This window comes from Eschrichtius robustus, chromosome 12, assembly GCF_028021215.1.
Source record: "Eschrichtius robustus isolate mEscRob2 chromosome 12, mEscRob2.pri, whole genome shotgun sequence".
NCBI lineage: Eukaryota > Metazoa > Chordata > Mammalia > Artiodactyla > Eschrichtiidae > Eschrichtius > Eschrichtius robustus.
Window position 1 is genome coordinate 66,630,658 of NC_090835.1, and position 22,264 is coordinate 66,652,921.

General features: G+C 38.9%; 1 protein-coding gene across 1 annotated transcript in view; it reads right to left on the bottom strand.

Moving 5' to 3' along the window:
• Positions 1-21,631, bottom strand: part of MLIP (muscular LMNA interacting protein) — a 171,768-nt gene extending 150,137 nt beyond the window's left edge. The window contains exons 1-3 of the mRNA XM_068559179.1: positions 21,533-21,631; positions 14,725-14,880; positions 12,674-13,066 (exon numbers count right to left, since the gene is read on the bottom strand). Coding sequence (XP_068415280.1) covers positions 12,674-13,066; positions 14,725-14,880; positions 21,533-21,631 — 648 coding nt within the window. The remainder of the gene's footprint in view (positions 1-12,673; positions 13,067-14,724; positions 14,881-21,532) is intronic.
• Between the last annotated feature and the right edge of the window lie 633 nt (positions 21,632-22,264).

A 22,264-nucleotide genomic window follows, 5' to 3' on the forward strand; every position in this document is an offset into this window, starting at 1 on the left:
CCAGTACTTTAAGACAAATACTGAAATTATAAATGATTCTAAAGCCAAATCGTTTAAACAGAAGTTTCCCTTCAAAATTATTGATTTGAGTCTATTGATCCATAAGAGAAAAGAAAATATTTGTACCTAATACAGAATTTAGGGAATATCTGTTATTCAAAATATTAATTTGTATTTATTAAGTTATATACTTAATTTATTAAGTTATATATTAAGTTGTATAATGATATTATGTACATTGCATTACATAGCAGAAAAGTGTACGACCATAATAATTAAACTTAGCAAGAGCTTCATTTATAAACTCAGTAAAAGATATTTCTTGATTTTGCTCTGTAACATGTTAAGAAGGTGTCCGTCAGACCTAATGCAAAGATTTTCATATCATAGAGTTTTGAGTTCTAAAAATATTTAAAACTGATAAATTCAAACAACTCACCCCAAACTTCTAAGTTTCTGAGCAAATGTACCCAAAATATTTTTCTCTTTTTATATGTAAATTCATTTGCGTATTTGCAACACAGAATTCTTGCCACATAACTTATTTTTGAATAATTTTGGCATGTAACCCAGAATATCTGAAAATCAGCGATAATTGAAAATCAAACAGAATTCAATCAAATTGAGAAAGAAAGCTTAACAATTCCCTCACATAAGTTTTGCTTAAAAACAATACTGCTTATCCAGTATTTGTAAAACCAACTCATGTGATTAGCCATAAGTGAAAGGTCTTCTCTAATTGTATCCTATGATTGGTCTGTCCTCATGGAAGGAATGAAGAAATTTCGAGGCTATGTACAGCCTCTTTGCATGCTATGCCATAGCTTTTGTTATAAAAAAAATTGTAAATTAATAACAGCCACAAAAATTCCATTACCTTTTCAGTCACGTTTCCAAATAACTTCAGTTTATATAACAAACTCATTAATTCATCCTGATTATCCACCAAATTATCATGTTAAAATCTCAGGACTGTAATTTTTAGTGTCTCATCAGAGGAAAAGACTGTTCCCTCCAATTTCCCCAAGACTATGGCTTCTAATTACCAAACATTCTATTACATGAAGTCATATCTTACCTAGTATAAGTAACTCTGAATTTTACTGTACTTTCTAATAGCTTATTATTGAAGAACTTCTAAGAAAAGTTCAAAGGGAAAGATTCTGAAAAGTCTAAGAATGTTTTTTATTATATTTTCCTATTTGATGTATTAATAAGCATTTGCAATATGTTTTTTTCTAATTTGATGTTATCCTAATTTATACTAATATAAAAATGTGGCACCATATTTTTATAAAATTCCCAGGAGAGGGGAATGCATTTTTTAATGAAAAAGATTCATTTTCCTGAGTTCCTCATATTAATAACTTTAAAAAAAGAGCAAGTAAAGGCATGAATAATTTTATGCAGGAAGAAAGAATGGATACCTGTCAAATGTTCAGTCAAGTAGCTCGAAATAGGCCCTTTATTTTAGCTCTTTCCTGTAAATCCCTTACTGATGATAATAAACTTCTTTGATGATGCCTACAAATTATATCAATCTTTTCATCCTCTCCCATTAATAACCCCTGTTCTGTTCTCTAGGTTCTCTAATTCCTTCTCTCTCAAACTTGTTCTCTGTCTTCTCCACCATTTATTTCTAACCTGATATTTGTTGATGTCTTTGCTTCAGACACCTCTCTAAAATCACCCCTGGCTATGTTCTCCGATCCCCAGCCCTCTTCTGATTCCTTGAGCTCCCTTACCACATACCTCCTCCGAAATCATTTTCAAAACTCTCTTCTCCTAGAAAAGCTATCCTGAGCTCTGAATACATTCACAGTAATCTCTGTAACAGAGGATGCTTACAGTGTTCTGCTCTCATCAAGTGGATGGTCTTAATCCTAAATCCACATTGGATCCTGCATAATAGAGGCTATCAGTTATTTTAACAACCAGTCTCTGTAGTATAGCTGCCTTGTCATTTTAGTCAATCTCAAATTAACTGCTTCTCAGCACTATTCACAGTAGCCAACACATGGAAGCAACTTAAGTGTCCATAGACAGATGAATGGATAAAGAAGATGTGGTATTATATACAAAGGAATACCACTCAGCCATAAAAAAGAATGAAATAATGGCATTTGCAGCAACACGGATATGACTAGAGATTATCATACTCAGTGAAGTAAGTCAGAAAGAGAAAGACAAATACCATATGATATCAATTATATGTGGAATCTAAAATACGACACAAATGAACCTATCTGTGAAACAGAAACAGACTCACGGAGATACAGAACAGACTTGCAGTTGCTAAGGGAGGGTGTTGGGGGAGGGATGGACTGGGAGGTTGGGATTAGCAGATGCAAACTATTATATATAGAGAGAATGGATAAACAACAAGGTCCCACTGTATTGCACAGGGAAATATATTCAGTATCCTATGATAAACCATATGGAAAAGAATATTAAAAAAAAGAATGTATATATTTATATGTGTGTAACTGAACCACTTTGCTGTACAGTAGAAATTAACACAACATTGTAAATAAATTATACTTCAATAATAAATAAATAAATAAAATTAACTGCTTCTGTGTATATTCAGTTTTTCCTAATGTGTCCATGAGATTCCAAAACATCTGAATAAAAGCCAAAATGTCTGATCTGCTGCCTGGTGGTCTGAATAGTTCCCAAGATTTGAACCATGTTGGTCCATATAGTTGTGCTCTTTCTCCTGAATCTGTACAGTTTCTGCAAGGCAGAAACTCCTGATTCTCCTTTGTCCTTGCATGCAATCATTACATTATAGCACCTGGGCATCCTAAACAAACCTGCTGATCTGTCCTCTTCTCACTGATGGACACTTGCAATGTGACTGAGCAGATTCTCAGCCTTTCTTACCTGAACAATTTAAGTCATCTTTTTGGTATTCCTATTTCTAGTTGCACCCAATTGCACTTATCTTCAGACTGACCTGTTAAAAATCTAATCAAAACACACCAATGCTCAAGACGCCACCAATACTTTCCCACATCTACCATGAACTCAAGATTGTTCCTTCACAGCACAGCCCCTCTCCTCCTAGCCAGTCTCATCTCCCTCATCCCCTGCTATTTTACATTTTAGGTTTTAGAAATACTTATTTAATCTCAACGTTCTTGCCAATATTGTCAACACCCTAGCCATCTTGTTCTTTTGCCGATCCACTTGGCAAACCATTATTCTTAAATCAATTACGCTCCTAGACCTAGTCTACTTAAAGCTGTTATTTAAAAAATATAACAGAACCCAGGACCACTGCACTCGATTTAAGAACTTGTCCTGTACCAGGGCACCAGCTGAGAGTGGGACTGAACTTTCCTACACTAAGCAGACGGGGTACCTTTTTCTAATTCACACATGGGCTGGGTAAGGCACTGTAAATTGGTGTCATCATAAATTTAAGGTCTACAGTCTCAGCTGGGCTGTGTACCACTCAGCTTTTTTGTGGGTCGTTTGGGATTTTTTTTTTCTTTTCTTATATTTTGGCCTCAGCCTCCTCTCCTGTTCTAAACAACAGCCTTCCACAAAGTTAGCACTCACTAACCCCTTTCCCAGAACCTCCCTCGTTGTTTGCAACAGATGACTGAGATTCCTTTTCTCCAAGGAAAATTGCGATTACCAGAAAAATTAAATTTTTTCTAGACCTATTCTTATCCCCTTTCCTTCATTCTAAAGAAAAATAATGTCTTTTCCCTGTTTAAGAGTAAATTTCCCTCTGTGCTCTGAATCCCAGCAGCTTTTGCCTTCTCAGGGATCCCATTTCATTAACTATCCCCTGTATGCTACGTATTCATCCTTTTTCTTTTTTACTGGTTCTCTCATCCTAACATAAAGCAGAATACTTCTCATCATTAAAAAGATAATAATAACTATCATGTAGTAGACTGTAAAAATGTCCACATTTTTCTACTCTTTTCATAAGAAAGGCAAAGTCCTTTTCCTCACTCACTCTTTAACCTCACCTGACCATATGACTTGTTTTGACCAGTGGGATGTTAGCAAATGTGATACAAGACACAGTGACTTGAAAAGCACTTGCGCATTGGGGCTTACTGGCTTGCTGAGTGCAGAGCATTACCACAATGTAAATGAGCCCAGGCTAGTCCCCTGGAAGATACCAGACCACATCTCAGCTAACCAACCACCAGACAGCTAACCAGCCAGCAGCTGACCCAGCAGCCAATTGCAGACCCGTAAGTGAACCACAGCAAAGATCAGCTGAGCCTGACCCAGAGCTGCAGAACCACCCAGTTGAACACAGCCAAGTTGTTGACCTGCAGATTTTTGAGCTAAATATATGGTTGTTCTTTGAAAACACAATTTTGGCACTGTTTGTCAAGCAACAAAATCTAACTGATAAAAACACATGCACACATATGCACCAAGATCTGTGGTGCCTGTAAACACCCTAGTTACAAGTCTATGTAGATTTCTTCTCAGTCACACCTGTCCCTACCATCACTGTGTTGATTTCCTTACTTATTCTGGCCAACACACCCTAAAATGACTTCTCAAACAGCCACCCCCACACACACTGCCTTAATCCCCTCCTCTTAAGTACAGATGGAGACTGTGACTTGATTCTAGCTAATAGAACCTGGCAAAGGTGAAGGGATTTTGCAAATGTATTTAAGGTTCCTAATCAGGTGACTTTAACTTAATCAAATAAGAGATCCTCCTGAGTAGGCATGCCCTAATGCAATAGGGAAGAACAAATCTGACTCCATATTGGATGTGTTTCTTTTACTTTAACCTGTGTATCTATTGCTTTAGCTACAAGTTAAGAATGTTGCCTATAGCCTGAAATATGCAGGATAGCCCATTCTCAAGGCTCTAAACTTTAAAGGTGTAACACTTTTCCATTCATATAGAGATAAAAAGTTGCAGAACAGAATAACATCTGTCTTGTTGAAGGTTTATAGGAGCATTGTGACCAGACCTACAGACCTATGTGGACAGCTGCAAGAACAAAGGATTCCAACACCAAGAAGTTTGCAACAACTAACCAAACCACCTCCTCTTTTTAGATAAAAGAAGACTGAATTCCAACTCAGGGAAGCTGGTTCCTTGGGGCACTAGTCTGCCATCTTCTTGGTCTGCTAGCTTTCCAAATAAAGTCGCTATTCCTGGCCCCAACAACTCATCTCTCAATTTATTAGCCTGACATGCGGTGAACAGTACGAGCTCGGACTTGGCAATACTAATAAAATGAGCCCTTTAAAAGAGGGTCAGAAAGCTAGAGATCAAAGTAGCAGCTTTAAGAAGCAAGTTGCCATGAATTCAACAGCCTCAAGGAAATGAATTCTGCCCATAACATGGGGGAACTTAGAGGCAGACCCTTCCCTTAGGAGATCTTCCAGGTGAGATGAACTTGACATCTTGATTTCAAACTTGTGAGACCCAGCTCAGCTGCCCAGGCCTCTGATCTAAAACACCGTGGAGAAAATAAATAGGTGTTTTTTTTTTAAGCCACTAAATTTATGGTAATCTGTTATGCAGCAATAGAAAAGTAATATACTTCCCCTGACTTCTTAACAGATTTTACCCCCTGCTCTTCCGCAGAAACTGTTATCACCAATGTCTACAATGGTTTATTTTTTCCTAAGCCCCACAGGCACTTGAATCCCTTATCTCTTCTGATTTCTCTACAGAATCTGACTTGCAATCTCTTCCTCCTTTTCAAAACTGTTTTATCTGTGGCCTCTATATCATCTCTCTCTCCTAGTGTATTTCCTAGTATATTTGATGAGCCCTTATCATACTCCTTCTCTTTTCCACCCTCTTCTTGTGTGTCAGTTCTTCCCTAGCTGTCCTCACTGTCTGGAATGCCTGGGCCCTGTTCGTCAGCCAAGAACACTTTTACTCATCTTTCACATTTCAGCTCAGACAACGTGAACCCTTCCTGGTGATCCAGGATGATCTAGGTGTCCTCCCTCTAGACGTCTCACTGTTCCTTGAACCTGTCACCTTTCATTGTCATTATTTTCAGGTGCAACTGTTTTCCAAGCTCCTTGAAGGCAGGTACTAAGTTTTTTTAAAGTTTACTCCCCTAGTGTCTAATGTCTGGCATGTTACCTTCATGCAGGAATGAGGAAATAAAGTGTCTAGTGGGTGTAGGAACAGAAAGCCAGAGAGGAGGGTTGTGGTGTCACATCCTGACACCTCCCTCCACAGTGGCATCGTCACCTCCCTCTGTGGTTGGCCCCTCTTACTCTGCTCCAGACTCTGGGCATGAGGGTGGAGAGAATGATGGTTCTTAGATCCACAGGTCCGTCTTCTCCTCACCAGCAAGACAAACATTTGAGTTCTGATACCAAAAGTCGGGAGACCCTCCTTTTAAAAGTCTTCCTCACTCTTCTGCTGAAATTGTCAAAGCAACTTGATTTTCCATAAATGTACTTCCTCTGCCCCTCGGGCTATTGGTACAATTGATCTCAACCAGAAGAAGCAACCAACCACCAGCGAGGCATCACAGGGATTCTGCCAGCATCAGAGCAGAGCCAGGGTCCCCCACTGAGTCAGAGGAACTCTCTTTGGTGTGTCCAGTGTCACTCACCATGGACGGTGACAACGTAGGTTAACTGGGTGGAATAGGATGGAATCGTATACTCACCCTAAACAAGAAAGGAAATGGGGAGTTGGCAATGGGAAGAGTGCTAGATAAAGGTTGTTAAAGCAATAAAATCAGTTGGTCAGGGGTATGTATATCAATTAAAAGAATGAGGGCCTCTACATTTTTAATCATCTCAACTGCCTCAAGGCAATTATACTATCGAGTGAGCCCAGCCAGAATCTGCGTTACTACTTGGATGACCTCCCACCTGCTATGCAAGGCAGACTCCTGTATTGTTTTCTTTGCTGCCGGGCCCCATGTAGCTCTGCTCTGCATGCAGTTAGAAAGTCATCCTGTTGATGGGCATGTACAAATGACTTCCTTGCATTTCAATAGAAACATGTCATTTTTCAGGAACCTGTGTCTCCAAGCTAGTCTTCTCAGCAGTTAGCAGAACTAACATGGAAGTTTAACCTCCCAGCTTTTTTCAGAGTCTTCAACCTCTAAATCCCTAGGCCAAAAGCTATGAACAATGTGTTTTAACAGGCAAAATACAAAACAACAGCCAAGCTATGAGGCTGGAATCCTAGGCTGTCTTCCCTCCTCTAATATAATTTTTCTCTGCTGTAAATTAAGAGAGTTTTGTAATGATGTCTGTTCCCTATTTATATGACAGGGTCATGGGAAAAGGAGAATCATTCATTCATTCATTCATCAGATACTTTCTTAGTACCTATAGTGTCCCAGGCATTGGAGTTGGGTGATGGGGACAGAAGGCGAGAAGATTTTTTGCCGTCACAGGGCTCACAAATCTACTGGTGTAAGAGAGACATATAAAGGCTATTCTGATACAGTGTGCTGGTATGAATAGGGTATTTCACTATAAAACAAAGGCCCACGACTATAAAAAGGTTTCTATGTCTGATGCCCTGTCCAAATAATTTGTTGCAATCTCTTTTCCATGGATCCCTAAAATCTAGTTTCTTAATTAATATGTGTGCCAATGTCCAAATTTCCCAGAATTTTTTGTAAGAACCTCCTCTATTTGGCCACCGCTAGTTCTACTGATCTTATTTTTCATGTCCTTTCTTCCGTTCTGACATCCAAGCTATGTTTGAACCAATATATAAAATGTTTCCCTCCTCCCATGTTCCTTACCCTGTGCCCCCAAACATGCTGCCATTTCCAACTTTTTAAACACAGTGACTCCTTCCTGAGAACGCTTGTGGGCCAGGAACTGTTCTAGGCCATATATTTAATCTCATTTAATCTTCACAAGGAAGGTTGCTGGCATCACCCCATTCTACAAATGAGGACACTAAAGTTTACGACCTCAAGTAACTGCCCAGAGGAGTGTGACCATAAGTTGCCAGTCTCATTTTTGCTTTTTCATACCATCTCTCTAATGTGTGACCTCCCTTTCACTACTTATCCATTCCTCAACTTGATTTCTGCCCCATCACCCCACTCACACTGTTCCCATCAAGGTCACCAAATGACCTCCTAAGTCCTATGTTTAATGGACTTTGAAGGCCCTACTTTATTTGGCTTTGTTTTGTATTTTATTTTGACTTGTATTATATTTATAATATTTTCTATTGTGTTATATATTATATTATTTTCATAAATCATATTATAGAATAATATTTTAGTAGAAGGTGCCAGTCTGCTCTTCCGGAGCAGAGCTGGTCAGATGCCGGACAACCTCATCCCCTCTCCCACAGGAGGAGGAGCCCAGAGGAGGTGTGTGTCCAAGCAGGTAACGGGGCCAGACTCTGGGCTCTAACCTGGGAGAGCAGGAGGGCTGCCATATCCCAAATTGAGATGGCAGCCAGGTCAGACCCTGATTCCCTAGCCCCATCCCTACACATCTGGTTCTAATAATAATCATGCAGGAGAGGGTCCCCTCCCTTCCTTGCAGGGGACACACCTCCCTGCAGGGACCCCTAGTGCTTCACCTCCAACTCTATCGGCAAAAGGCCTTTTGATCCTTCCCTTCCCTTTGATCTTGGCCTCTTGATCTCCTAGCTTCTAATCTTCTCTAAATCAAGCAGCAGCATATATTAACCTGGCTGTCCCACTTGGCAGAATTACTTGTTGCAGGACAGTAAAAAAATCTGTCAAGGGAGCTAGAAAATATGAAAGTAGAATGTTGGAGAGGAAAGCTGCATTCTCCAGGAAGCCTCCCGGCATAAAAGGGGGAGAACCATGTGATTCCTATGTGATAATTCCATGTTCATTCTCAAAACATGTCATGCTGCCAGAATGTTCTTTCACGGTTGGTATTTTGTATTCCCGAACGGATATGATTGATCTCAGTTTCATTTGAGTTTTAGAAAGAAAACATTACTGAGCTACGTTTAAATTATTGATTAATTAATGTTTATATATTTTATGTATTTGGCCTCATTTATAAACTATTTTTTAGTCGAAATTCTCTTTAGCTTTCCCTGCATGAAACCCCTCTCTCCAACTTCTTTGGTCCCTTCTCAGCCTCCTTCTTTGGCTTCTCATCTTTCACTGGCACTTTATACTTGACTGTGTCCTGCGTTGTATCTTGTGTCTTCCTGTTTTGCATTATTTCCATGAGTAAACAGCTCCATTCTAATAGTTTCAGCTCATATAGGAAATACTTCCAGTCTCCCATCTCCCTCCTATGTCCAGATTCATATTTCCAGCTTCTTTCTTGATAGCATTGCATTCTGCCACCAGGCATCTCAAACTCAACATTAGATATCTCATCTCTTCTTATCCCTTCCCAAGACCTGTTATTCTTTCCTCAGTTAATGCCAACATTCATTCAATTTCCTTGGTTATAAATTTCATTCATCACTGATTTTTTTTTTCCATATGTTGTCAATGAACAAATCCAGTTCATTCTACCCCACACAGTCCCTCTTTTTATTCCCACAGTCACTGTTTTAGCTCCAGGCTTTATTGTAGGTCTTTCAGACAAATCATTCTGTTTTTATATGTGTATATTCACCTCTCTTTTAAGTCTAATACTATCCCTAGGAAAGTCAATTCTTAGCCATCTACACCAACGTTCAAGACATTAACATTCAAAAACATTACTCTTTTCTTTCTGAATTTTATTTGAAAGGCTTTTGATTCAACTGCTTATATTATACAGTCTTTGTAATTTTGACTTACGCTTTAAAATTTTAAATTCTTTAATGATCTTTAACATAACGTACTTTTGCATAAACATGCCACCTCAGCAAAAGTATTTGGAACACAAAATACACTCAACCCAATATTTGTACTGACTTTGTTCAAGATAATATAGTAACCACTATAGAGAAAAAAAGTGTTTAATAAAAATGGGTTTAACGTGGACCTTACCTCTAAAAACTTTACAATCTGCTAGGTGAGATAAGGCATGAACCTAAATAGTTATAATACATGCTGGAATAGAATAATTGTTATAGAAGATGTACAGAAAAAGCTACCAGAATTATACTGAGGGAGAGTTTGCTTTCACTGAAGGAACCAAAGCAGGCTTCATGAAGGAGTCAATATCTGAGCAAGGACTTCAAAGATGTGAACTTTTAAATATTTATGCTTTTCATACACCTTATTGAACCTCATGTATATGTAAGACACTCTACTAAGTGCTAGAGGTACAAAAATGAACAAGGGACAGACCTTGACTTCAAATAGTTCTCAGTCTAGTGAGGAAGAAAGATAAAATCCATCATTATAATCAGGTGAAAAGGAGTTATATTGGAGATCTTCTAAAAAGACTACAAACTACAAGGAAAATGACAAAGGTATAGGAGAGAAACTAACTCCTCTTCAAAGGGAATGTCTCTAGGAAAAGGTACTGCTTGGGCTGAGCTTAGAGCATCAAGTAGCCATGGCCACATGAAGATGGGCTGAGAAGAGAGAAGAATCACACACAGAGGAATCAAGGACCAGAGATGCAAAGGTATGACATGTATACTTTGATGACAGTTCAGGAGAGCTGACGAATAGAAGTACCAGATGTGGAAAGAAAATGACATCTAGGCTAGGTTATAGGAAGGTTAAAGGTCAGACTAGGAGCTAAGTAAATTTTTTTTAGGAATAACTTCATAAATTATTCCTGACTAACTGATAGTGATAATATATAGACAATTCTGTACATGGATTCATTTTTACCAGGTGGATCAGAAATACACTTAATTAACTGCCTTTCTGATTGAAAAGCTGATGTTGTTGGCATCAGGTAATCCAATCATGGGATAATCTTTGGGCTTTTTACATTAAGCTTCGACTACTGACTATATTAACTTCTCAGAGTGCCTTCTTTAATGCTCTGGCCATTTCTGTTTAGCTTACATTTAACAGTCATCTCATTTTCACTTTTTTTTTTTATGTTTATTTCATGATGACCTACTATTCATCACTCAAATGGATTACTATAGGAAATGGAATCCGGAACAATGGTTATTCCCAAACATTTCAGGACCCAGTTTTCCTCCATCTACAGTAATCATAATGCTCATCCACCACTAATGAATTAGGCTGAGATTTGCCTTTTCATTTGGAGCTTTGATAACATGAACTATAACCTACTTCTAACTGATTTTGGCAAAAAGATCCCAAATGTGTGTTTCGTCTCTGGTTTGCCCTCTATATATTTGGTCACATGAAAACAAAATAAATGACAAACTCAGCAGAAGAAATCTATCAGTTGAGGAAAAGAGTAAATTGAAAAGCCAAACATTGCTTCATTAAGAATATTTTTCTTTACTTATATTTGGTATCACCATGTCTACATGTTCTTCAAAGGCCACGTTAAACTACCCTCCACACACTATGGAAACTTTCACATTGCCAACTTGCTTATTTCATCATCTTTCCTAAGGCAAGAAAGAAATGTTTAAGCCTACCACTACTTACTGAGAATATGTTTAATTATATGATTAGAATATTCCAAATAACTAGCTGAGAATAAATTTCAAGGAGAAATAAATGTTTTAGTCCAATAGACCTGGGTGGTGCTACCCCAGTGAGAGTCTTCTATCACCAAAAGACAGCATGAGGATACTGGATGCTTGAAGGTGACATAAATACGTCATCAGGAAGTCAGTGAAGGCTGCATAAATAAAGATGAGGTGGCACCAAAGATAAGATGCCTACGCTACAGTTTTGTGTAGGTCCTGGTAGTACCAAAAGTCCAACTCAACAATAAAAATGTTCTCCCAACTACTTTGGTATGCTTGCAAGTGCCTGGTCTAGCAGATTCTAAATAGGACATCTTGGTATTGACTCATGCTCATTGTCACGGGAAGCACCCATTATTTACTCCCAAAGCCAAGCCAGTCTCTGCATTCCTGACATTCTATGCCTTGTCAAAGGCATCTGATAACTTCATGACAACAAATAGCTAGTCATCCTATTTTTTTCCCTTCAAAATCCCTCCCTCTTCACCCCCTTTCTTTCCTGCCATCACAGCTATGAGTGTTCTCCTACTGTATCAAAGCATTGACACCTTAAAGGAACCATTCAGTCTTGCTGCTAAGCTTTGGGGTGAGATCTTCTCCCCAATTCTCTGAGGCCAGTCCTGCTTCTGGTGGTTTCCAGGAATACAGTCAATATTTCCCTGAAGTCACACAGGAGGAAATGATTTTCCTTACACACTCTTAATTCCTTTTACTACTCTTTTACTAGTTTAAAAGTAAAGTGTCTACATCCAGTTGATGTATTTTTGCTGGATCTTTCTCATCTCTGAAATGTGCTTCTTCATGCACCCAGCCCACCAAGAACTGTCTCCTAAGAAATTCCCTTTACTGACCTTCTCCAAGAATTTTCAGAAGGAAGAGTTAATATTCCCCCAAATCCACTCTAGCTAAGTGTTTTACATATTCTCTTCAGCCAGTTCACAGCATAATTGTATATAATCCTTATCATCTTATGAAATGTATTTCTTATGAATTTATTATCTATACTTACACTGTGACGGTTTATGATCTTGGGATTTTAGTTTTTTAATATCTCTTTCCTTGAGAGTTTTGTACACCTTGATGCCTTGAATAAATAGGAAGCCCTTTGCAGACAAGGGGTATGAAACTTTTTTTTTTTTTAATGACAAGAAGAAAAACCTACCGGCCCATGTTTTTGCTGAGGAGCCATCCCATGAGGCATTTCAGGATGTGACGGAACCTGGAGGTCTGCCCCCCGAGTTTTGGGGCGTACCACATCAGAGACCAGACTGGAGGAGATTGCTAGAGACGTGGGCCGAGCAGCTGTGGTGCCCATCCCCCCTGGGGGGCCTTGTTCACCTTTTCTGCTTGGAGCTTCATCTTCCCCCTCAGAGTCCACAATAAAGACATATTCAGCTTTGAAGAGGTCACTTTGCTGCATTCCTTGAGGTTCGTTTGCTTTAAGTCCCCTTCCTTGGGAAGCCTTGTCCTTGACCTCTAAAGGATAAGTCAATGTTCCTCGGTCTCTCTCCCGTTGGCTCCCAACATTCAAGGTCAAGTACTCATTGGAATCAGACTGCAATAAATGTAGAGACATAAAAGCATTGATGTTGCTTTGGTAAATGCTTCTTTTTTGCATGTACTCTTTCTTAAAACCTTAATCTGCTTATAACCTCCAAGGACAAAAGTTTTTACAAATATATCTAAAAATCAGGTTGGCATAGAAGAGATTGGGTTGAAGCTAATGGTTTACTTTTACTAACCCACTTGTTTGTCCTGGTCCTAGCCCAAACAGTTTAGGGCTCAGAATCAAAGTCAGCAAAACCTGCTTTCAAATAAATCCTTATATGACTTTTTAAAAAGAGAGGAAGAGAGCAATGTTTTCCATAAAGACATTCACAAAACAAACGGGGATTTGTCATGGGTTTACTTAATGGTCAAGCAAAACTTGTGGCTGTGTAGATACCATTGCCATCTGCAAATGAATATCCTTATCTTTGGAGGCTTCAGAGATCTGCAACCAAGATTGATTCATACATCTATAGTCCCACACTCATAGCACCTAATCACAAAGGATCCCATGAATATATTATGTGTACTTGAGTACTGTTAGGGAGAAATTTCCCAGGAGGGCTTTATGTAGCATTCAGAATTTCTCTGAAATAATTTGGTCCCAACAGTCTTTGAAATAAGATGACATTGTAAGTCCCAGGTTATATATTACTACTTGCTAGATAAGATGTTTTCATATAGACAACGAGAATCAGATAATTTTATCTCCTACAAGTTGGCTCAAAAATACCACAACGTTCCCCCAGTCACATTTTATTTATAATAAGATAGTATTAAAATACATTATAAAGAAAAAATTTTTTTACCCAAAATGTCACTATTTAACAAAAGTCATTTTTAGGTTTTTGTTTGTTTTAATTTCTTTTTCAGTCTTGGTCTCTCTTTAGATAGGTATAATCAGGGTATAAATACGACTTTATAATCTATTGTATCACTTAATAGTGTAAGATTAACATGTTCCATGAAATTACATAACCATTATAATTATAACTTCATCAAGGTGATGTATTATCATATGCTTAGCTTTTCTCTAATTGTTAGATATTAGACTCCTTTTATTTTTCTCTAATTATTTTCCTATATAACACTTTTTTTCCTCTGTACTATTTCTCTGGGATGCATTTCTAAGAGTTTAAACATTAAAAAGTTATAAACAGTTGTATGACTCTGGATAAGGGTTTTCCACCAAAACTGTACAAATTCACAAAACTAGCAGCAAAGTGTGAGCATGCCAACATATCCACAATTGCCCCAAATTCAGATATTACACTTTTTTAATGTTGCTAATCTGTTACACGTAAAATAACACCTCTCTCTTTTATCTAGTATTCTTTAAAGATAAATTTAAACTTTGTAAAAATTTTGTTTTTATTATTTTAAGATACAATTGGGAGGGGAGGTGCCAGGAGGCCGAATATATCACATGAACAGCAAACAAAAGGATATCAAGTCAAAAGGGTTGAGAATGATGTATTGGAGAGAACCTGAGATTTGATAACACTGAAGTTCCTATTACATGGTTATATTTTTAGCCAATCTTAGATTTCCCAGTTATCTCACTTTAAGCAGAGAAAATAAACATCCATACAAATTTACAAGTCATTATGATGGATAATTTAATGTTAATTGCTTGATATAAAAAATAGTAAAAAATAATCCTACCCTATTTACAGTTTCTGGAGTCTTATCACTTGGTTCCTCAGGAATTTTAACAATGAATTTAGAGGTGTCACCCAACTGGGAGTGGGTTGGTAGTCTTCTCACAGTGGGGACAAATGTGAAGATCAGAGGTTTGGCTTCAGAATCACCAGAAGAGACCTATGAGACACGTAATAAATTAGACTTTCAGTCTTATCAAAGGTTTATTTTGACTTTATTCTGTATATATTATATTTATCTCATTTATTTTGATAAATTGCCTATTGTCCTATGATCATGTGTATGGTTGGCAAAGAGAACATCTATTAAAATATTCATAGTGTATCCGATCCTTTTTTTGTGAAAATATTTATTGGAGAAAGAAATACAACCCAAGGAAGATCCTACTGTAGGACATGGCAACAGAAGAGCAGGTTGGCAAGTTGAGCTGCTGGAATGTTGCAAGTTAACATGGATAAAAGTTAATCTCAAAACAGACCAGATGCTGTGTTTGTGATGACCCCACAGAGGTCAAGGACTTTTATCCATTTAACCCTGGGTTAGCAGGTTCAGTGTGACTCATAATCACCAAGCATGCGTGAAACTTCTGACATATATCATTAATGAGAATGCTAAAATGTGAATTGAAAATTGAAAGTTTACTTTTCTAGCTGCCAGGATACCAATGCCTCTTCTCGAGGATATACCTTCTCTTTCATTCATTCTTTATTTATTCAAAAACCATTTTGTTAAGTATTTGCTGTGTGGCAGGTACTCAGGAGCTAGAGATACAACAGCATATAAGAAACAGCCAATAGACCAGTCACAAGTAGGAAAAGCATATGCACAGAATAGGAAGGGAAAAGCGATAAGGGATGCCTACCCAGTCTGGGAAGCTCCATAAAAGGCAGCATCTGGAATTTAAGTCCTAGTGAAGAGGAAGATAAGGGTCTTCCAGGCTGAGGAAACCAGCTGAGTGAAGGCATGGAAAGCAACACTGGGTGTGAATCAAGCTTGAGTTCTGTCCTATTGACACTGAGAACCAAGTGCTGTAGATTGGGAATGAGATCGTCACATTAGAATGTCAGGTAGGTAATGCTGGTTTTATAAGACCCAAGGCTAGAGATCAGGACAGAAAGCCAAGAGTAATAGATGGAGGACTAAATGGAACGGCAGAAAGAGAAGATGGTACTGGAGATTTCTCTTTTGAGACGTTTGGGTGAGAAGTAGGATGAGATGGAGAGTAGTTAGAAAGGAAAGTCCAGTCAAAGAGGTGCCCTTGTTGGTCTGTAACAGGATAGACGTGAAGACGACTGTAGACTCGGGGAAGGAACCAGTAAGAAGGAAAGTGGAGCAAAGTCCTGGAGGAAGCAGGCAGAAAAAGCTAAAGCAACAACAGAAAGAACATGGCCTCCTCTGAGAAGGGAGAAAATTAATGGAAATACAGAAAAGCTCTGACTGTGGGTCAGTGAGAGAAGTTGGAAGGTGAGGGGACTCATTTTGTACATAATCCATGTTCATGATGCGATCAGCCCCATCTAATCAGAGTGAAACTGCCACGCTGCCACCTCCATGCCTCTGTCACGAGAAATGTAATAACCCTGGCAGGAACCCCCAGGCTCCACTCCCTTCAGGTCGTGCCACCCTTGTGTGTCTTATCTCAACATGCCCTTTAAACCCGATCACATCAGCTGCATGAGAAACCCAGCCATCCCTGTATCCCTGTGTGCAATGCACACCTCTAGTTTTGTTCCCTTCTTGTACCTGTAACCGAGAAGGACCCTCTGAGGCCTTCCCAGAATAGATCCTCACCCATGTCGTTCACCTGCTTTTCGCCTGTAGAAAAACTTTAGTCAAAGAATAAATTTAATCAGAGAAGTAAGAAAAGGCAGAAAGAAAGGGAAACAGTCAAGCAAGACAAAATAAGAATACTTTAGCCATTAAACAAAGTCAAGGACCTTTAGTTCTTCCGCAAGGACTACGGATAATATTCTGAGCCATGTCCTTTGAGCTGTTTTGCAGATACTGAAACCCCCACCTGGTGGAGGAAGTTAACTGTTTGCTGCCCACAAGCACATAGACCCCCACACCGGTTAGAACCAGAAGGCTGATGATGCTGACTCCTAATTACCTCACCACCAACCAATCAGAAGAATGTCCATGAGCTGACCACACCCTGTTCCTTGAACATTATAAGACTCTTCACTACCCCCTCTAGGGCGGGACACACAGTTTTGCAGGCATTAGCCAACAGTGGCCCCCTTTGCCTGGCAAAGCAATAAAAGCTAGTCTTTTCTACTTCACCCAAAACTCTGTCTCTGAGTTTCTATTCAGCACTGGTGAACAGAGACTGAATTTCAGCAACATACCATGATCCAACTCTTAGAAAGTTTTCACCATACACTTTCTGGAATTCAGGCAGTTGTCACACATCCCTCCACATCCTTAACCTCTTCTCTACATGTTCTGACTCTAACTAAACCATGGTTCCTGCTGAAGGACTCTGCTTCCTGAGAAGCTCTCTGTTTCCTTTCACACTGGGTGACCCACCAGAAGTAGACTAGGTATCCTCTGTGCACTCTTTTCTGCTTCCAGACCATTCTTCTTCCCTCTTACCTACAAACTTCCAGGTTTGAAGCTTCTGCCATCCGCAAGTCTACACCATTCACTACCTCTTCTTGTTACAGCCATCTGCCCACCCCCAAGTCAAACCCTTCTTTCTTTGAAGATTTACTTCTGGGGTTAACACCACACTTTTTATAATACCCAATGTGCTATCCCATGGGCAATTCTTCTAATAGCATGTTTCACTGACCTCTACTCTTCCTTGCCCTTCACATCCTTAGCAACAACCAGTAACCACAACACCACCATAATTTCAGGGTTTTCTCCTTCTCTGACCAACACTTCTTTTCTTTCCACACCATCTCTTCAATTCTGTGACTCCAACATTTCTGGGAAACCACCAAAATGAAAGTCTACTGATCTTTCCAACATTAAGTTTTCCCAGACTTCTTTTTTTTGGCCAGCCTTAATGACCGAGTTGACCACAACTCCTCCTGTGCATGCCCCTCAAATGCTTTGTCTTCTCTCACATCATCATCTACTTTGAGTAAATCATAATGGTCACTCAGTCTACCACCTACCTACTCTCCTCCTGCACCACAAGGGTAAATGTGGTCAGAGAAAAAAATCACATGACCCCGCTTGCTGGTTTCACTTCGAATTTATGACCCTGAGCCTCAAGCTGGCACTTTAATTCTTCTCTGTAATCATACTATACAGTTCCAGAGCCCATTTACTCTCCCACTCGCTAGAAAACTCACACCTTCTCCTCTTTCTTCAAACCCCTACATCTTCTTCCTCATTCTCACTCTGAGCTGACAACTTTGTTTCCCACTTCACTGAGAGAGTTGAAGCAATCCGAAGAGAACTTCCAAAACCCTCATCACCACATCTAGTCACCCACCTACATCTTTGTCCTTTTACATAGCCATCAGTCCTGCTACTACACTCCTACTAAAACCAAACCTCACTTGAATACGTTGCCTTCTACTTACTTTCATTTACTCAACAAGATTTTATTAAATGCCTACCAGATGCTAGGCTCTATTCTAGGTGTTGGTGACACAAGAGTGAACAAAAACCTCTACCCATTCTGGTGAGAGGGAGACAGGAAACCAAATAAATACGCAATAAAATAGGATTTTCAATTGCAATAAGTGCTGTGAAGACTAGTATAATAACCCATAGGAGAGAAAATGATAGGTAAAACTTGGGTTGGCTGTAATCTAAAGGAAAAACTTAGAATTTCATGAAAAATTAGATGTGAGATATAAGAGGCAGACAAGAGTCAACACAAGTACAAAATTTTTGACCTGAATAACTGAAAGAAAGAAGATAGTCTTCACTGAAACAGGGAAAACAAGAGGTGAAGCTGGTTTGAAAATAAAGATCAAATATGATATGACAAATATACATCCAAGTGGAAATGTGGGGATGGGAGAAAAGTTCAGAGGAAAGTCTGTGCTGGAGATAAAATTATTACAGTTGTTGACCTATACATGGTATTGAAAACCATGAGACCAGATGAGATCATCAGGAGAGTCAGCACAAATAAGAAAAAAAGAGGTCCAAGGTTGAACCATCCAGCTCTACCATTAAGTGGTCCAGTAGCTGAGGAAGAAGTAGCAAATGTGACACAGGATTTTAAGAGAAATGGAAAAGCCTGGAACATCATTGATGTAGGATGATGCAGTGGGAAAGAGGCCTGACTATAAATAAGTAAAAGGATTGACAGACTATTGTGAGGGCCCAGCCTAAATGTAAATCCGTGAATTTGTAGTAAAAGCAATTTGCTTGGCTGTTTGTTAATGTCTCCAGGAATGCTCAACTGCCTATCATAGGAACAGAGAAAGTGAATTGCAGCATTTATAGAACTGATGTTCGGAGGTGGCTCTGGCAGAAGAATGTTGTGAGTGTCAGGAAACTGAGGGTACTGATGGGAGAAGAGCAAAGGGTCAACCATGGAGTTCAGTGTGGACAGGGAAGAAGAGGGACTTCAGACCAAAGGACTAGTGGTCTCTTCGGTTCAGGAATCAGATTTGAAAGCATGGTGGGTGTTTGGGAGAATGGCCCAGGGTCACAGTATGGGTTATGAGAGCTCAGGATTTAGTAGGATGGTAAAACTAGATGATTATAAGGTCTAGGCTTATAACAGGGTAGGGTTAGGGTTAGGGTTTCTAGAAACAATGCCTATTCCTTAGGGCATAAAAAATACACAGACAAACCCTTCTGAGCCAACTTTCATTTTTCAATATTATTTTCTGCCTTTAAAAATAATTGTCTATTCCCCCATGGCAGTCAGGTCGCAATTCCCAGGCTTATCATCCAAAAATAATAAATCAATGCTTTCCTTTGTAGGAAGGGACATTAGATCCCTCATGAGATTCAGGCAACCCACTTGTCTTATCAGTGATACACAATACAACACACTTTCTAGATGGATTATTTTCTAGGAAGTCTTCTTTACATGACTAATCTCATCAATATCTTGATGGGTGGAGAGGGGTTTTAATGAGGAAATCACTGAGGGTAGTTCAGATAATTTATCATAGAATTTCATTTGGGTAGGAAATAAAGATAGTCTTTTAGGAGTCAAAGAAGAGGTGAAAGTGTGACTATGTCCTCAGGTGCTATAGGCCTGCCCTCATCTCCCCACATGATGACTACAGGTCTATCTTATGTTCTATCCAGATGAAATTAAATACTGACGTATGCACTTCAGTATAAGTGCCCTGTGGTTACAAAATACATGTTACTATTATTAACAGTAAGTGGCTTTGCCTTCTGAAGCATATACAGTGACCAAGATTTATTTCTCCAAAAATTTACTTCTTTACTTTAGCTTGCTACTAAAGTCTCTAAAATACAAATAGATCGTCACTACTGATACATTGTAAACTATTGACTTTTTAAAGGTTAATAGTTACAATTTTAGTGAATAAAATTGAAACAAAGTATGAATAAAAATGGATGCTTCAATGAATAAGGTGTGCTTTTAGAACATACCCTCAAAGGAATTTCTAAACATAACCACATGTTGACAATGAAAGCAACTGAAAATAAGTAAAATTGTTTCCTTCTTTATTGTTATATTTTCTTACAGGAACATCCATAGCCTGCATAAAATGTCTTCACTAGGTAAGGGGAACAGTTTGTTTTTAATTTTAGTTGAGCCAACATATAATGTCATCAAGAATAACATAAACATGGAAAATCCAACAGTACTAAAGAATTTTTATCTTCCTAGTTTACTGTCAGAGAACAAGATCAGGGATAAATTCCTATCCACACACATAACCTCAGATTAACCACAAAAAGGGCAATGGTTTGGTATTCACTTTTAAGCTGGGAGTACATTGTTAGCATGGTGCTCTTTTCATCACTTTTACCTAGCATCCTCTTATCCTACCAAGGATGTACAGAATTCTTTGCACAAAATTTAGTTGGAAAAGGATTTGAAATTATACTAGCTACACTATACAACATTTAGATGACAAGCCCCGTGTTAGCCGGTGGACTGCTGAATCCGTTATTCAGGAAAGAAAAAGAAAAATTTTGCTGTTTACTGCATACCATAGCCCAGTTCCAATGGAGCCCAGAAATGAATTGCTATGGTGATGAAAAATCATTTTCCACACAAAGCAGAACCAGATGCATGTTAATATCATTGCATTGGTTAAATGCCAGTTAACACTTTCCATTGTCAGTGTTGTTTAAAAACACATTTTAGTTCCTATCCTTGAGAAACTAGTTTAATAATAGAAATTAGAGCTGAAAGGATGAAAAGCTTTTCCTAAGTATAGTTTCAAGTGCTCGAAACTCTGAGACTGTCACCTTCTCACCGGCCACTCGACTAATAATTTAAGAAATTGTTTTCCCCCTGTGCCATGCAGGCTCACTGCTCCTTTGCTCAGTTTCGGGCTCCAGTGCCTTCCTTTATTCTATTTCCCTAAAAGTTCTCTTCCTTCTGACGTTGACACCCACACTCACAGATGGCCACTAGCTTCTTGTTGAGAAGAGACATGACAGGGTGTCTCTCATCACTCACACTGCGCCAAGGACTGTCCTGAGCATCTTCTTTGGTTGCCAGTAAGCAGTTTTGCCTTTATCTGCTCATCCTTTCCACTAACTGTCTATAACATTTCGTTTTGATATAGTCAAATTTATCTACACCCGGGCATCTCTCCCTCAAACCTTCTTGCAGCAAACACCACAGTGCATAGCCTTTCAAAGTTCTCAGAATCATGAAGGAAAGACTTCCTTTTACCTGGGGTGTGGTCTGAATGCTCCCTGCTAAGATGCACGAGTTCATTTGGAAGTAATTGTTCCCGCAGTCCCTCGGAAGCCCCCGGCTTTCTGGAAGCATTGATTCATCCCATAAGGGCGTGAGCAAACCAATGAGTGAGGTGGGAAGGGAGCCACTCCCTGAAACAACACACACACTCGCAGGGAAAAAAAAGAATTCTAAAAAAGAGGTAACGAGGAATCCTCCCTGAACGAAATGGTTTTGTCAGCTCCAAAGAGTAGATTTATGTTCAGACAATTTTTAGATTTGGAACTTCAGGAGAGGTCAGATTGACTGCTGAAATGGAGCCAGTAGAAGTAAAAAAAGAATTACCACCTATATGTGTTTCCCCTCTTTTCTTTTCATGCATGTAGTCCAATTAAACATTCTGCAAAAAGAACAGAGAAGCCAGATTGTACAGCAACAAGAAGCTGATCGAAGGATCCCCACAGCTGACAATCCCAGCAATCAGTTGGTCATACTCACTGGGAACATTTAGAAGTAAAAATACATGCAAACACTGGGTCTAAATAAAGAATGAGAAAACACACGGCGATCCCTTCAAAAGTCAATAGCTTTAATTAGTGGTCCTTGGCATGTACCTAGCGAGTAATGGTACAGGAGTGTCTCTAGTGACTGAAGTTTTGCTATTAACTAAATTTGCTCTAAAATAGAGCTTGGAATCAAATATATGTCAAAACAAAATTCCATTCC